At 38.7% G+C, this 16,558-nt stretch overlaps 1 protein-coding gene and 1 long non-coding RNA gene across 4 annotated transcripts in view; one reads left to right on the top strand and one right to left on the bottom strand.

Annotated features, from left to right (window-relative positions):
• Window positions 1-16,558, bottom strand: part of GDA (guanine deaminase) — a 126,739-nt gene that overhangs the window by 22,897 nt on the left and 87,284 nt on the right. For both annotated transcript variants that reach the window (XM_061425547.1, XM_061425546.1), the window contains exons 4-10: window positions 16,170-16,257; window positions 13,470-13,575; window positions 11,439-11,466; window positions 10,273-10,380; window positions 7,078-7,185; window positions 5,746-5,843; window positions 2,694-2,761 (exon numbers count right to left, since the gene is read on the bottom strand). In XM_061425547.1, the coding sequence (XP_061281531.1) occupies window positions 2,694-2,761; window positions 5,746-5,843; window positions 7,078-7,185; window positions 10,273-10,380; window positions 11,439-11,466; window positions 13,470-13,575; window positions 16,170-16,257 (604 nt within the window). The remainder of the gene's footprint in view (window positions 1-2,693; window positions 2,762-5,745; window positions 5,844-7,077; window positions 7,186-10,272; window positions 10,381-11,438; window positions 11,467-13,469; window positions 13,576-16,169; window positions 16,258-16,558) is intronic.
• LOC133252702 (uncharacterized) overlaps window positions 1-16,558 on the top strand; it is a 112,317-nt gene that overhangs the window by 92,281 nt on the left and 3,478 nt on the right. For both annotated transcript variants that reach the window (XR_009738054.1, XR_009738055.1), the window contains exons 3-4: window positions 4,485-4,639; window positions 8,572-8,771. This is a non-coding gene — a long non-coding RNA (uncharacterized LOC133252702). The remainder of the gene's footprint in view (window positions 1-4,484; window positions 4,640-8,571; window positions 8,772-16,558) is intronic.

The following is a 16,558-nucleotide window of genomic DNA, read 5'->3' as shown; positions in this document are numbered from 1 at the left end:
TTTTTGTGCAGTTCTTCTGTGTATTCTTGCCATCTCTTCTTAATATCTTCTGCTTCTGTTAGGTCCATACCATTTCTGTCCTTTATCGAGCTCATCTTTGCATGAAATGTTCCTTTGGTATCTCTGATTTTCTTGAAGAGATTCCCTAGTCTTTCCTATTCTGTTGTTTTCCTCTATTTCTTTGCATTGATCGCTGAAGAAGGCTTTCTCATCTCTTCTTGCTATTCTTTGGAACTCTGCATTCAGATGTTTATATCTTTCCTTTTCTCCTTTGCTTTTCGCTTCTCTTCTTTTCACAGCTATTTGTAAGGCCTCCTCAGACAGCCATTTTGCTTTTTTGCATTTCTTTTCTATGGGGATGGTCTTGATCCCTGTCTCCTGTACAATGTCACAAACCTCATTCCATAGTTCATCAGGCATTCTATCTATCAGATCTAGGCCCTTAAATCTATTTCTCACTTCCACTGTATAATCATAAGGGATTTGATTTATTAATAAAACTATTATAAATATTCTTGTATAACTATATGTGTTTATTTCTCTAGGGTAAATACCCAAAATGAAATTACTGAGTCATATGTAGATGTATTTTCAACTTTAGAGAACTATTTGGCAGTTTCTTATAAAGTGGTTGTACCATGTAGTCTCCCTCCAGTAGTGTATAGAGATTTACATGATTATTTTTTCTTTTTCAGTTTTCTTCTTCCATTTTCATTTTTTCCTTTTCCATCAAAACTCAAGGTCTTTTCATGGGGCCATGTCTTCTTGTCCTCTAAGGATGATAGCAATATTCTGAACTCTTATTCTAGATCCTAAAAACATGGGAGATATGTTCATCCTCTTATTATTTTTGATACCACTTTCTCTTGTTTTGTAATGGTTTTGTGAAGCGTCATGCACGTTTCTCATATTTAACAATTAAGAAATAAGAAAGTTCAGATCTGCCTCTATTTGTTATAGAGTGAATGATCCACTTTTAGACCTACACTCTTGGCACAATATAAGTTAAACAGTCTTTTTAAAAAAAAAAAAAAGTTAAACAGTCTTAAAGTTCAAAGGAAAAGAACAAGTTTATGGATAAAGGTCATGTTTAGGAAATAGTTTTATATAGGATGGCTATGTAAAATGCAACAGCATCTTCCAAGTTAACATATGAGAATATATCATATTAAATCAAACCTTTAATCAAGAAACCAGTGTTATTCGTTCCCTTTTAAGCCAATCTTTATTGACTAGGGCAACTTGCCAGGTATCTGCTAACCACATCACATGCATTTTTTTCATTTAAGCCTCAAAACAAGCATGTAGCATATATATTGTTATAATTATTGTTGTTCTTGTATGGAAATTAGGACATGAATCTTTAGAAAATTAAGGTATTTTGCTTAAGTGACGGCTAAGTGACAGAGCTCTACATAATTATTTTAGATCATTACTACGCAACCCAAACTCAAGAACTGGAATTCATGTGAGGAATTAAAGTTGTGGAGACCAAACTCCTTGAAAATCTGAAAGCAACATCTGAGTTTTGCATTTCTACTAAATTTTCCATTGACAAAAACTCTTGACCACTTTTTTTCTTATCCATTAAAGGTTTTCTGTCAGAGTAAAAACAACTGGTTTCCTACCTTAATACCTGAAACTATATCCCAGTATTACACAACCTCAGTGATTCAAGGCTTAAATTCAAATTTTAAAAAAACCTCAATTGCTTTGATTCATGTAAAACTGAGGAAAACCTCTAATCTAGCACACCTCTTTAAAATTATAAATGAATCATATTTTATTATTGTAGTCTTACCAATATTGTTTGGTATAAACTGAGACTTGAGTTGTTGCAAAAAATGATGAAAAGCATTATTTTCAATTTGCAAACATCCTGGTGCTCTTACAAATCAGTAAAACAAATGAATCAAGAATGAAAAATAAGACCTTGTGCCCCAAAGCCATTTAAAAAATTTTTTTTAGTTCATTCATACCCAATGATAAAATAAAGGTCATAGCAGATGCCTAGACATTTGGGCCTGACTCCCTTCCAAAGTGAGCAGCACTACACATACTCAGGAAAAGCAATTCAAATGTACTCTGAGAAAAAGGGTACATCACTAATTCATCAGCCACCTAGATTGTCCTTCAGCCTAGCAAACATCAGACTGCCTGTGGGAATCAGAATCTCATTTTGTTAAAAACTTCTTAAAAGCAAAGCACGTTTTTTAATATATCTCAGAGTTCTCCATTATGGCATAGACTGAATTTGTGCTCACTATTCACAAGGTCGAATAATTTTCTTTTGAGACAGTATTTGTGATGACACAGTTATTGAAGACTAAAAACATAAAAATTCAAGCCATTGAAATTTAGCAAGAAGGACAAAACAAAAAGGAAAAAAAAGAACAAGAACTTTTTAAAAAGAATCTCTAAAGCACTTGAGAAGGGCTTATCCTTTATAGCCCTGTGTCTGAATATAAACATGGATAATGGCTTTCAAGAGGTTAATGCCACCAAAACTTTTCCCTTTGCATATATTTTCTTACTGCTTCCAACTTCACTATTTTATTAGCATAAGATGTGACTGCCAGAAAATAAAACTAAGTTTTTTAAATCATACAACTGTTACTTGAAAATTAGTCACAGTAGAAAGTTGTGCACTTTATCAACCACTTTGCCATGGCTCTTAATGGGAAGCTACTAACCTGTACCCAGCCCTGTCTTCACTCCATGTTTCAGGACCTCTGGCACATTGAGCAGGCCGCTGCTGAGCCTGCAGAGAGAGGAGACGGTCAGAACAAGGAGACCCCCACATGGGTCCAACAAGAGAAGGACACTAACAGTAACAATGGTGATGTCACTGAAAATTGTGATTCCCATTGTCCCAGCTCTAATGCTGACACAAACACATTAGTCACATCTGACCATCTGAGTCCTGGAGTGAAAAAGGATCAAAAACCTTGAGCAGAGGTTCCTATTAGGAGAGCACAAAACAGCAAGAATTAGAAAGGAGAGCAGGGGATTATGTGTAAGGAAAAATAAACAAGAACTTAAATCTTGCAATTAGTTCAATGGTTTTACCGACTTTATATTTATTTTTCAGCTTTCAGTTCAGTTCAGTTCAGTTGCTCAATTGTGTCCGACTCTTTGTGACCCCATGAATCGCAGCACGCCAGGCCTCCCTGTCCATTACCAACTTCTGGAGTTCACTCAGACTCACGTCCATCAAGTCTGTGATGCCATCCAGCCATCTCATCCTCTGTTGTCCCCTTCTCCTCCTGCCCCCAATCCCTCCCAGCATCAGAGTCTTTTCCAATGGGTCAACTCTTCGCATGAGGTGGCCAAAGTACTGGAGTTTCAGCTTTAGCATCAGTCCTTCCAAAGAAATCCCAGGGCTGATCTCCTTCACAATGGACTGGTTCAGCTTTACAAACAACTTATTGACCAGAGACATATTAATGCATCTTTTGTTACCTGAATGTTATTGATTAGAGATATTTCAAAATTCACTTATATAACAAATCACCAGCCACAAGCATTAGTTTCTGCAAAAATCCTGTGGTCAATAATGTGTTAAGATATAAATGACAAAATTATAGGATATTTAAAGTATACAACATGATGATTTGATGTATGTATACACTGGGAGAGGATTTCTCCCCATTGAAACATCTATCACCTCATGTATATTTACCTTTTTTTGTTGTTGAGAACCTACAAGTTCTACTCTCTTAACAAATTTCAATTATACAATATGGTGTTAGCAACTTTAAAAAAAATTTTTTTTTTCAAGCAGCCCATCCTTCTATGCTAGGAAGTAGAAATTATAAAGCATTGCCTTTCCTCTCCTCCTGGAACCATTTGTTGCCTTGAATGACTAGCGATTTGCAAGGGCAAAGAAAGAGGGATAAAACTGGAAGAGGGGATGCAGGCCATAAGTCAGGGCCTGATGGATCAAATGCTGCTTCTGAGGACAGCAGCAACTAGGACAGATTTCAAACATCGTGACCCTGAACTCAATAGATGTGCCGCCTTTCTAAAGAGACAAAAACTAAAGCGATCCTCAGAAGTCTGTGAAGATGCACAGGTCAAAGTGGTTTGCTTGAAAATGTACGTAACTATCATTTTCAAAGCCCAGTGCACGTGCAAGAAATCTCTCAAAGTTGTTGGAGAAAGAATAGCAGTGACCATTCAAACCAAAACATTAGCCATAAAGAAAAATTTAACTTCAAACCTCAGTTTGCAAAGCTGAGTCATGTTTTCATTTAGGTGTTGCATAACTAAACTCATAGGATGTTAAACCCCTCCTCTAACTGGTCACCAGACCATAATTATGGTCACTAAGATGTACATAGGCAAGATTCTCTGTTAGGTATGATCACTTTATGTCTGAAAACGAAAAGCCTCTGGAACCTCTCAAAACACTCCAGAAATATATTGCCACGGCTGACGTGCATTTCCTATACTGCCACTGACTAGAACTTTTTTACTCACAGAGTCCCCAGACTTCTGACAGCCAGAACCGTCTCCTTTCTGCCTGGAGGCTCTCTCACAAAGCTGCAGCCTGCTCTGCTCTCTTTTGGGGAAGGTCTGAAATTGCAGAGATTCCATGCCCCTTCGCCCTGACCCAGCAGCCCTCCACCAATAACTGGTAAGTTTGGGTATAACTATTTCAGCTCCCCCATCTCTTGGGCAGGGTGTCCTTGAGGTGTACATTGGTTCCCTGAGTATTCCAGGAGGATTAAATTCCAGGAGCCTATGGTGATAACCTGCTTGGTAACGTGCTCTTTACTGACTTCCTTCCCTTCTCTGTCTCTCCCCACTAAAGGTGCTTTCTGAGATCACCTCCCAAATAAATTACTTGCACATAAATCCTTATGCCATGTTCTGCTTTTGCAAGAACTCAGAATGAGGAAGGATATAAAGTAATCCTCAAAAAAATGAAAATCTAACAGAAACTAAGAAATTTATTGAATGAATATATTAATGATCCACCGCAACCTGCCTCTCGCTCTGTTCTGGGTCAACTAACACCAGAAATGAGAGATCTTTTCGGTATGAAATCCTGGAACAGGAACTCTTAGCCTAGCATTCACGGGTTGGCATTATGGGATCCATGAATTCCCAAAAATTAGATGCAGCATTTTCATGTCTGTGGGGTTTTTTCCGTGAAGATACAGGCAACTTTCATCTGATTCCCTTATGCATCTATAACTTTTCAAAAGGTTAAAAAAAAGTTGTAAATAAAGTGTTCTCCATCCTGGGGAATTAACAGTAGGACAGGGTCCCTCCTAAATGCATCTTGTCAGGTACAGAAGCATGACATCTACCAAAGGGTGACGGCTTCTGGTAGCACTGCACCATTTCTGGTAGTTTGTACAACACAAAGTAATGGGAGGTCAGTACCCTCTCTTTAGAACACCTGGTTGGCATATGCACTCTTTCCGTCCTTAGCTCTAAACTCTCAGTGCTATTGGTTTTGAACTCTGTTTCCTATTGTTCTGTTTTGTGCAAACTCAGAAATTTTAAGAGATATGGTGCTCCTCAAATGTACACTCTGTAAAAAATCGCCTCTTTTTAAGTGCTCTCAGTCTCCTCAGTGTAGTACAGACAGGCATCGTTCTATCTAGGTCACATCCCAATCGAACATAATTACAGAAGAGAGATACTGGAGGAGTGACAGAAAACAAAAGATATCTGGCTGCTGCTCTGCAGTCCAAACGTTCATAATCTACCAATCCATAATTGCCGACTTACGATAAGTTAGAATTGGGACAATGCGAGATGGACGCTCCTCGTTCCCTGAATACATCCAGTTCTTCTTCAGAAAGGTAGCAGCCATGTGCCATCACTGTCTGGAGAGAAGAGCATTCCAGGTGGAGTCTACCACTTCAAAGTGCTAAAGTTAGTCCTCACTCACAACCAGGTATTTAGCTGGTAAAATTGATTCAAGAAGGCAGGCACTGCACACATGTGAGACTTCTCTTAATGTTTAATCCTGATAATATTTGTGGGTTTTCCTGAATAAGATTTTACTCTTGCAAAATTCTTTTTCTGTCAGTATTAAACCTGTATTTAAATAGCTTTCTTCTTTGGGGAGCATGGTTCAATGATCACAGAATTATCATTAAAATAAAATCTTTCCAACCTCTGTGCAAATAAAATTAACATGCAAATTAATTTATTAATCATATGGAAATAGATGTAGAGTAGGGTGAAAATTACGATGTAGCATAAACAAGATCTATGCAGAATATTAACCTTTGAAACCAATCATATTCAGATGTCCGTTCACATACTCCCTAAGAATTCATTTGCCATAATAATTAAACTTTCCATGCAGTTCATACATTTCGTTAAAGGCCAAGGCCAGGGGATATATTGCTGTAATGAGATCTCTCCTCACTCATATTAATTTTAATTAACTTAAAATTGTTTAATTATAAATATAATACATACTCATTTCTTTAAAAAAGCAGTCTTAGAGTGTTTAAAAATGTCAAAAGTCCTCTGCTTTCTTCCTCAGGAAGGATCACTTTTAATATTCAGTGTCTGTCTTCCAGGCAGTGTTTGCTAACTGAGCATATACCCACACATGTACAAACACACATCAAACAATATTTCTACAAACACTCTCCCTTGTAAGTTTGTATACCTCATTCTTTGTGAATGATGGATAAAATTCTAATTACCTATGTTCTATAATCTAAACAATTCCCTACTGATAGCCATTTTTTAACTTTCATATGTAATTAACATCCCTACTCATGTTCCTTACAGAATGGATCTTCAGAAATACATTTGCTAACTGAAAGAGAAACACATTCACATTCTAATGGATACTGACAAAAATGTCCTTGGACCAAATGACATTCCCACCCTCAAAGAAGTTTTTAGATTTATTTACCAATAAATTTAATGATTTATTCATTAGGGATGAAATGTCCGGCCCATTTTTAATTGTATGCACACATGCATATGCACACTGTGCACTTTTATTTGGAAAATGCATGTGTTACATACTGAGATTTTAAAATTTAGATAAATATGCCCTACTTCATATAGATTGTATCACGATGTGCAATTTACCTTATTTGTCAGAAGATTGTTTTTATCATACACATCTGTGTAGTTTTTATAACCAGGGTATAAGTTTTTCACAGCTTTAACTTCATCACGAGTTTCACTTATATGGCTCTACAAGAAAAGAAATAACATTTTCAGTTTCTTAATGTAAAATACCATTAGAAATTATACTTCCTACCCCCAAATGATGTGGATGGTGTCTACCTTCCTGTATAAAATAACGGATGGTTCATGTATTTTATTTAAAACAATTCTTAGTGTATATATGACAATGAAACTATGAATATATACTTATATGAACATGTACTATTCTAACCCTAACCCATGTAATGCTTTCTAACAGTCTTTTCAAATTTCAAACTATAGCAAGAATAAGTAAAAATAAAAAATACTAATTGAAGAGAGTCAGGAGCCTAGCTATTCATAAGTCACCTGCCTTTTCTGGTGTTGGCCATTTAAGAAAAGAGTTCATTGGCCATCAAAATGATAGAGCATGGTTTACTATAAAAAAGCTGAAATATGAATTAAAAAGTTGAATTTTAGCCCAGGTTCTGACCCTACATATGTGTCTTAGGGTAAGTCAGTTGTTTTCTTTCCACCTCCATTTTCTCATCTTGCAAATAAAAGTGTTGGGCATGATGAGTGATTTTCTAAATTCTTTTAGCTTTCAATGTGTTATTCTTATAAAAATTCATAGATATTCAATATTTAAAAGGTATAAACGAGTTGCCATACAGAATGAAGCAGAGTTTGGGCTCTGGGACCCTGCTCCCATTCTGTCCCCTTTGTCAGCTTCCAGAATGAGTTCTTCTTCAGGAAATAGCTTGAAAATAAGAGACAAACAGTCCTGACATCATCAAGAAAGAGCGTATAAGAATGCACATACAAGCAAAACAAGCAAGTCCTGGCCCCAACACTGTCCTTTCTCCAGGGAACCACAAAACCTGAGATGGTATAAAGTGTTTTTGAGACACAAGGTGTCACCATACCGACCCCTCACCTAAAACAAAAATCACTTCTGACCAACCAGTGATGAGTATAGTGTATGTTATAAGAAATAACTCATGAGCAAGTTACTACTTCCAGAAATGGCAATGCCACTTCCCTTCCTCCCAGAGGTAGAGTAAAAATAGCCAAATAAATAAAAAATAACAATGGACTAAAAACAGAATGTTCCATCTGAAGAATGAGCTCTCTCCCTGCCTTGAGGAAATCCAGACCACTGAGAAATGGGCATGGACGTTGGAAGAGAGGAAAGGAAAACCAGATGGTTTGTGTCATTTTGATAAATTTGAGTAAATATGCACATATAAATGTATATACACCTCCAGCAAGTAAATACTTGATTCTTCTGTGTGCTTACAGGGTTCAGGGCACACTAACCCAATATATGGCACCTTGGAATACTGAATATTTTAAGCCGAAGAAATTTGAGAAAATGATAAAAGTAGGATGGTTCACTCTGATCTTACCTTCACCCCCTTTTTCCTGAAACAGGTCATAAAACTCTTGTATGAGAGGTTCCCACCCTATACCTAAAGGAAAGGAGTACCCTTATCTCTGAAGACAAAGGAAACCAAGAAGAACCAGGCCTTGCTAAGTTTTCCCCGTTTACTATGCTTGCTTCATACTCCTTAACCCATCCTGCTCCTCCAGGACTGTACACTTGTCACCATACCTAACATAAAAATACTCAGGTATGTTTCATTGTGTCTCTGTTTCCTAATGAGGCTCTTGTATCATATAAAACTTATATAAGTTTGTATGCTTTTCTCCTGTTAATCCATCTATGTCAGTTTAGTTTTCAGGCCCAGCCAGTGGCCCTAAAAATGTAAAGGATAATTTTTTCCTTCCCTACAATTGTGTGGGATTGAATAAAAAATTTCAAATATCACAGACCACCAAAAAAAAAAAATGGGGAAAGACAAAAATAGTTAATGAACCCTAACAAGATAAATCTTAATAATCCTCCATCCTATGAAATGATAAAGGATCAATGTGTTGCCTTTCCCTGACATGCCCTTTGTTTTTGGATAGTCAACTCTTTTTTTTTTTTTTTTTGGATAGTCAACTCTTAAGAGGAAAAATTTTAGTGCAGTATGTAATGTAGCTTGAATGGAGGAGGAAAGCTCCCAACTCCCAATTTTAACCCAGCTGGAAGCTTTAGAAAGTGTTTTATTCCTAAATTGCAACCACTTAATGACAAAGTAAGATACACTTTTTTTTGTTCCTGACTTTAAATTAAGAAGCTTGGAACAAAAGGGCTTTTAAATCCATTTTTGTAAGGTGGAAATTAGGTTCTTTCTGCTTTTCAAATAATAGATGGTTCCTCCAAAAAGGAAGGATTAGAACACTGAGAAAGTATCAAAAGAGAAGCAGGAAAGAAACGCATTAGATGTATCCTATGGAGAGCAGGTAACCAGTTTGTCATTAATCCTCCCTTGTTACTTAAGATGTCCTCATCTCTGGCAGCCAGATTGGAGATGACTCAGGGCAAAAGGAACCTTCAGGTTTTTAGCTAAATAGCAAGCTAGATTTAGGTAATGTCCCTAAGGAACCTTATATCCTATGTTGCTATATCTTGAGATCTTATGAGGCTAAGGGCAGGCTGCCCCCAAAGTGTGCCACTCTGGATGTAGATTATTTTGAGGTAAAAACTAATCAAGGCCCAAAAGACTCAGAAGAAGCTTTGAACTTCCTCCTTACCACCTACTTAAGATAGGAAGCCTGTCCCAGGAAAGAGCTATTATCAGAGAGAACTATAGTAAGGTACTAGGTATATAGACAGGGGGAACCTAGCAAAGTCCACTTGCTCAAAATGGTTCAGCACATATTTGCTTACCAAATAGTAACTTCTTATTTTCAGTGCCTTATTTCTGCTTGAAGCCTGAGACCCCTACTTTCTTCTTAATCTAGAACATATATATATATATATATATATATATCTCACCTTGCCTTACTGTCTTTGGAATCCTGATACTTGTGTGGATTTCCTGTGCACACGTAATAAATTCTGTTTTCTCTTGTTAATCTGTCTTATGTCATGCTAATTGCCAGTCAAAACAACTAAAAGAGGAAAGAGGGGAAACCTACCTCTTCCACAGTAGACTTGGAGATTATGAAATTACTGCCAGAATTCAGAGTACAGAGAAGTCTTGCAGGTCAAGACATAGGCACGAACAGGAGAAAAATGCCCACCTGAATGTGCAAATCACGGGCCTTCGCGAGGTTTCCGAGTTCACGCAACAAAGTCTCAGAGCAGGAAAGGGGAAAACGCGGTGTCACTATGGGCTGTACTCGAGTATACTGGAAATCAGCAAAAACACTTGGTAAAGAAACTAGGATATCTGAATGTGCAGCACACCCCAAAATGCATTTCATACCACAACACGATTTTATATCTTCATCTCTGGGAATAGTTCTTCATTCCAAGAGTAGTGGATGGGTTTCATGGAAATGGCTCATGGTTGAGGACAAGGAAGGGTATTTCTGTACCACCAAGTTCAATGGAAGAAGACCCCATCTCAAATGCAAGACACATGAAAGCTCAGACTGAGTGGCTTTTATGAAGAGAATCAGGAGGCAGAGGAGACGTTTCAAAGGAGAGTGCTGGGGAAACTGAAAATGAGGTGGTGGTCTGTTCCCCTTTCTACATCTTAGGGCAGTGGTGAGGCTAAGGATCCACTAAGTTGCATCTAGGTCTCCCAGGATTAGACTGAAAGAAATACTGAGGCATCCTATGGTTTCCAATTGGACCTTAAAAAATGGTGAGGGAAGAGTCTGGTTTGCCATCTAAGAGATTGCCCAGTAGAGCCAGAGACCAGCCTGCTAGGGGGGCGGGACAGAAGACAGCACTGCCTCCACAGGCTCACAACACCAGGACGCTGTGAAGGAGGTGCCTGGCTGGGGCCTTTACATGACATGCCAAACATCTATGGACCAAGGAAGTCTGGCGGGGGCATCTTGGCTGGACACCACCTGTGTTTCAGACCTGATCGGGGGTACAAGAGGCCAGAGCCAATGGTGATATAGCTAACAATCCACACCACAACATCTAGTGGCCACCAACCTGTCTACATCAATGAAGCCTCTCCCACTTCCCACAGACCCATCCTGTGAAATTAGAAGGTCTCAGAGGAGAGGGAGGGAAGACCACTGAAAAAGTAAAAAAAATGCCTGACCTTACAAAGCTGAGTTGATGGGTTCCCCATGAAAACAATTTAAGGTTTTAGGAAAATACTTTTGCGTGAATGAAAAAGATAACCATACAGTCTAACCATACAGACTAACCTCTACCAAAACCAACAAATCCTCTAGTCAACACAAAGGCAATCCAAAAGTGAGCTAGGAACAAGTTTACTTACATTCCTCTGGAGCATTTCTGACACAAATCTGAAAGAAAACAACAAATGTAACATTAGAAAATTTAGGCATTTCTCAAATAAATTTTTTAAAAGGATAAAAACATGATCCTTACATTTGCCCTAATTTTAATATAAACATTTCTAATGCTGAATATGTTTCACTACCACTAATTAAGGATTAACAAGTAGTAATTACTTTGTTCTCTCATTTGTAGTCCAGGAGATGGAGTACAAAATCACAGGGAAATGCAATTTTATCATCTACCATCAGCTGGGCTGTTCACAAGTATTCCCAGCACTCAAGGCATTCAGATACATTAAGCTCTGTTTCAGGGAACATCGCCGTATGTTTATGTTCCATGGACATTAGAGTCGTGGGGTCCTATGTACCTGGAGGTGTTTAGAAGCCATGGGCTCTGCACTTTCAATTTCCCTGAAGTAGAAGCTGCTTGCCCACACAATCCAGTAGATCATTTATTTTCAAAGGCCAGGTCCTGCTGGGCATGGATGTTGGAGTAAAGCAGAAGGACTAGGCCAGACATGGTCGTGAAGCAGGTAGTGACAGGGGTGGTGATCTTACCAATTATATCAGCGGGGATGATGGTATCTACATGGCCTATGAAATGACTACTTCTGCCTTGGCTGGAAATATTTATGAATTATAGCCTCCTGCCTTCTGGTGTTACTTTGTTTAGTAATAAAATGTGAATTAGGGTTCACTATTCCCACAAACAGGGCCTCCGAGGTGGCGCTAGTAGTAAAGAACCTGCCTGCCAGCACAGGAGATACAGGAGACCTGGGTTCGATCCCTAGGTTGGGAGGATGCCCTGGAGAAGGAAATGGCAATCCACTCTAGTATTCTTGCCTGGAGAATCCCATGGAGAGAGGAGCCTAGAGGGCTATAGTCCATAGGGTCGCAAAGAGTCAGACACAACTGAAGCAACTTAGCACACAGCACATTCCCACAAACACAGATTCCTAGAAAAGTTGAGCATATGGCCAAATGCTAAGGGGAAAATGTGTGCTTCCTTCTCTCTGTGGGCACATAGGAACCTCTAAACCACTGTTTTCAGAGGACACGCTTAAGGTGAAGGCCTGAGGAGTGGAGAATAGTTGGACTTCTCAAACTTTGCATCAGGATACATTTGGTCTTAAGGAAGGTATAAAGCTAAAGAATTTCCTTCTGTATTTCTTGGATGTTGAGTGTCATACAACACAGTTCCTTGTGAAAGCCTCAAGGTACCATGAGAAAGCCATTAAAGAAATGTAGGAAAAAGGGCTTCCCTGGTGGCTCGGTGGTGGTGAGTCTGTCTGTCAATGCAGGAAGCACAGGTCCAATTCCTGATCTGGGGAGCAGGATCCCACACGATGCAAAGCAACTAAGCCTGTGCACCACAGCTATTGAGCCTGTGCTCTAGAGCATAGGAGCCACAACTCCTGAAGCCTGCATGCCCTAGAACCCATGCTCTAAAACTAGAGAGGCCACCAGAATAAAAAGCCTGCACACTACAACAAAGAGTAGCTCTCACTCGCCACAACTCCAGAGGGCCCAAGTGTAGCAACGAAGACCTATCACAGCCAATAAACAAATAGAAAAAGTACCTATGGCATCAGTAGCATATCCCCATGTAAAATAAAAAGAATATAACAAAAGCTCATGATCTCAAGCAATAGGATGACCTATAACCAAAAGTAATTTAATGAGCAGGCCACAGACACTCAACACAAGTTTAACCTACAGGAGAAGCCCAGATCTATAATGAAGTAGGCAAATCATTCACTTTTTAAAAAATCCTTCATTTTAAAAAGGGATTTGCTTTTCCTAAAGTATAGTACGTACCCAGAGGCTTTCAAATATAACTTGACATACAAAAATAGTATTGACGTGCAACATTTTCCTAAGGATCAGGTCAATTTCATAAAAGTTAGACAAACCTAGTCAGCGACATATGTGCACATTCTGCCTGAGTTAAAGGGGTTTCTTCTTTCCATCTGTAACTCCATCCATAAGATAAATCAAGACAAACATACCTTTCTGTTTCCGTGATTGATTCCTCAGTGGTTTCTTTGTATTCTGGAACAGTCTCATTCAAATCCATGCAAACTTTGCCCACAAATGCCCGCTGCCCAAATTTTTCTGTGAGAAACACAGAAACAATTTCAAGTCATGTTTCTTTCCTAAAATGTACTTTTCTGAGCCCTTTAAAAACATTTTAAACTAAAATCATTATGAAAACATAAGTGAGGGTATAAAAGATCATCATACCATTTAAGAACAATTTTTTAAAAAAGCCAGTTAATTCTGTAAGTAGTGAAGATTCTCCCATTGGCACCTGACGTAAAATATCTCTTTACACCTAGGATGAAGGATATTATTTGCTTAAGGTCTAAACTCAGATGTGTGCAATGTCCTCTACTATGTGCAAGGTTATGAGGAATATACCCAATAATGTATATAAAGTGTCTGGCACATAGGGCTTAGAAAAGATACTGTCACTATTCTTAACTGTAGCAGTGCCAGTATTGTTCAGTTCAGTCACTCAGTTGTGTCTGACTCTTTGCGACCCCATGGACTGCAGCATGCCAGGCCTCCCTGTCCATCACCAACTCCCGGAGTCCACCCAAACCCATGTCCATCGAGTCCGTGATGCCATCCAGCCATCTCATCCTCTGTCATCCCCTTCTCCTCCTGCCCTCAATCTTTCCCAGCATCAGGGTCTTTTATAATGAGTCAGTTCTTCGCATCATGTGGCCAAAGTATTAGAGCTTCAGCATCAGTCCTTTCAATGAATATTCAGGACTGATTTCCTTTAGGATGGACTGGTTGGATCTCCTTGCAGTCCAAGGAACTCTCAAGAGTCTTCTCCAACACCACAGTTCAAAAGTATCAATTCTTTGGTGCTCAGTTTTCTTTATAGTCCAACTCTCACATCCGTACATGACTACTAGAAAAACCATAGCTTTGACTAGACAGACCTTTGTTGGCAAAGTAATGTCTCTGTTGTTTAATTTGCTGTCTAGGTTTGTCATAGCTTTTCTTCCAAGGAGCAAGTGTCTTTTAATTTCATGGCTGCAGTCACCATCTGCAGTGATTTTGGAGCCTAAGAAAATAAAGTCGCTCACTGTTTCCACTGCCAATATTGTTACCTGTGGGGAATTTTGCTTAATCCTAGTAGAAGTTCTCAGCACTGAAGAACCTAATGCTTATCAGAGGTGCTAGAGGAATTCTATTTCAGTTAGAAAGTTGATGCTACATGAGGCAGTGTTCATTATTTTAATATCTCTACCTCTGTCATAAGAGTCTTTCAGAAGTCTTTCTACATCTCTCATTCCCCTGTAATTCATTGTAATACCTGGCCATTAGATTACTCTTCCTTAAATCACCACCTTCATCACATACCTTATCTGGCTCAAAATCTTTTTTGAGTCTTTGATGCATATCTGAATCACTCCACAGTCTGAATCATCACCTCAGCCCAACTTCTTCCATCCCACCATGCAATGAATCCTTCCCTTTAGTTCAACTCCTCTGTCCCCTGCTTCCTGAATCCTCTATGGACATTCCTGACCCCATACCCATACCCCCATGTCACTTCTCCTGTCTTAAAGGCATTTTCCTCTCTCCTTGTCTCCCTTGAAAATCCAGTTTAAAGGTTCCTTCAATGAAATCTTTCCAGATGATCCAATTCTGGCTTCATTCTGTCTCCTCCAAAATTCACAATACTTACTTTTAGTGTCACACTTGAGGTCCTTGGCTTACACTACCTTGGGCTGCAAACAGTAGTGTCAGCACATCAGTCAGTAGTATTTACTGAGCACCTGCTATGTGGTGGGCAATGTGCTGGGTATAAGTTTTGGAATCATCAGTCTAAATCCAGTCTCAGCTCTGCTGACTAGCTGTGTGACTTGGGCATGTTGCATACCTTCTCTGAGCATCAGTTTATCCATCTGTAACATAGGGACATGAATAACTGTCCCAGAAGGCTATTTACAGCTAAACTGAACTAATCCGTGTAGAGTGCTTTCCACAATACCAGACATCTAGTAAGAACACTACAGCTGTTACTGAAGTTATTAATCTATGTTGTTGTTTAGTCACTAAGTTGTGACTGACTTTTTTGTGACCCCATGGCTTGTAGCCCACCAGACTTCTGTCTATGGGATTTCCCAGGCAGGATAATTGGAGTGGGTTGCCATTTCCTTCTCCAGGGGATCTTCCTGACCCAGGGATCGAATCCACCTCTCCTGCATTGGCAGGCCAATTCTTTACCACTAAGCCATGAAGGAAGACCATTAATCAATGTGTGTACCTATTAATCAGTTAATCCTATCTGGTTCCTCATGGGCAGAGACTATTTTCCATTTTACTGTGTTCGTTCCCAGCATCTAGCATAGTGCCCTGAGTCTAGCCAACAGCCAAGAACTATCTGTTGATTAGAATAAACTGTGGTCATTGCTAGAATTAGTAAATCTGCTCCCAAAAGCCCTAAATTAATACAGACCTATTTACATCATCCTACAACCAAAAACAAAAAGTAAATAATCAAATTACTTAAACAATAGAAAAAGTTCAAGGGCCACTGTAATACACAAATACCTAATCACTTGCAAGACGTGCAGTGCTCAAATTCTAGCAGTTAAAAAGCAGGACTGCTCATAAGTATAAGTCCCTGCCATCATGGTCCGCCTGTCTGCTTCACGTGCCCGTAAATCATCCTTTTATCTCCTCACCTGTAATTTCCGCAAGAAGCAGTGATGAGTCAGTGTGAATTGTTCCAAAGTAACAAGCTGTGGTTGTTCCATTCTTTAGTGTTCTCCTCTAAAAATAAATCACAAAAACCATGAATTGCCTGTGCCCAGAAAAGTCACATGGCATATACACATGAAGATGGAATTTTGGTTTTCAATTTTAAGATGTTTTTACTTAAAGAAATGCCATCTCGACATGAAATGTAATTAAGGTAAATGGCAAAAATATTCATATTTCAAAAATGTTAGAACTTTTGATTTCCTAGATTCACAAGGTTCTATGTTGCAGAATTTATAAAATGTGATACTAATTCCTGACTTTTTAGGATTGTTTATCGATATGCAAGCTTTATTGGGAAAGAATAAATACA

Source organism: Bos javanicus, chromosome 8 (genome assembly GCF_032452875.1).
Source record: "Bos javanicus breed banteng chromosome 8, ARS-OSU_banteng_1.0, whole genome shotgun sequence".
In the NCBI taxonomy this organism is placed as follows: domain Eukaryota; kingdom Metazoa; phylum Chordata; class Mammalia; order Artiodactyla; family Bovidae; genus Bos; species Bos javanicus.
Note: the sequence above shows the minus strand (reverse complement) of the source record. Positions and strands in the feature narration are given on the sequence as shown.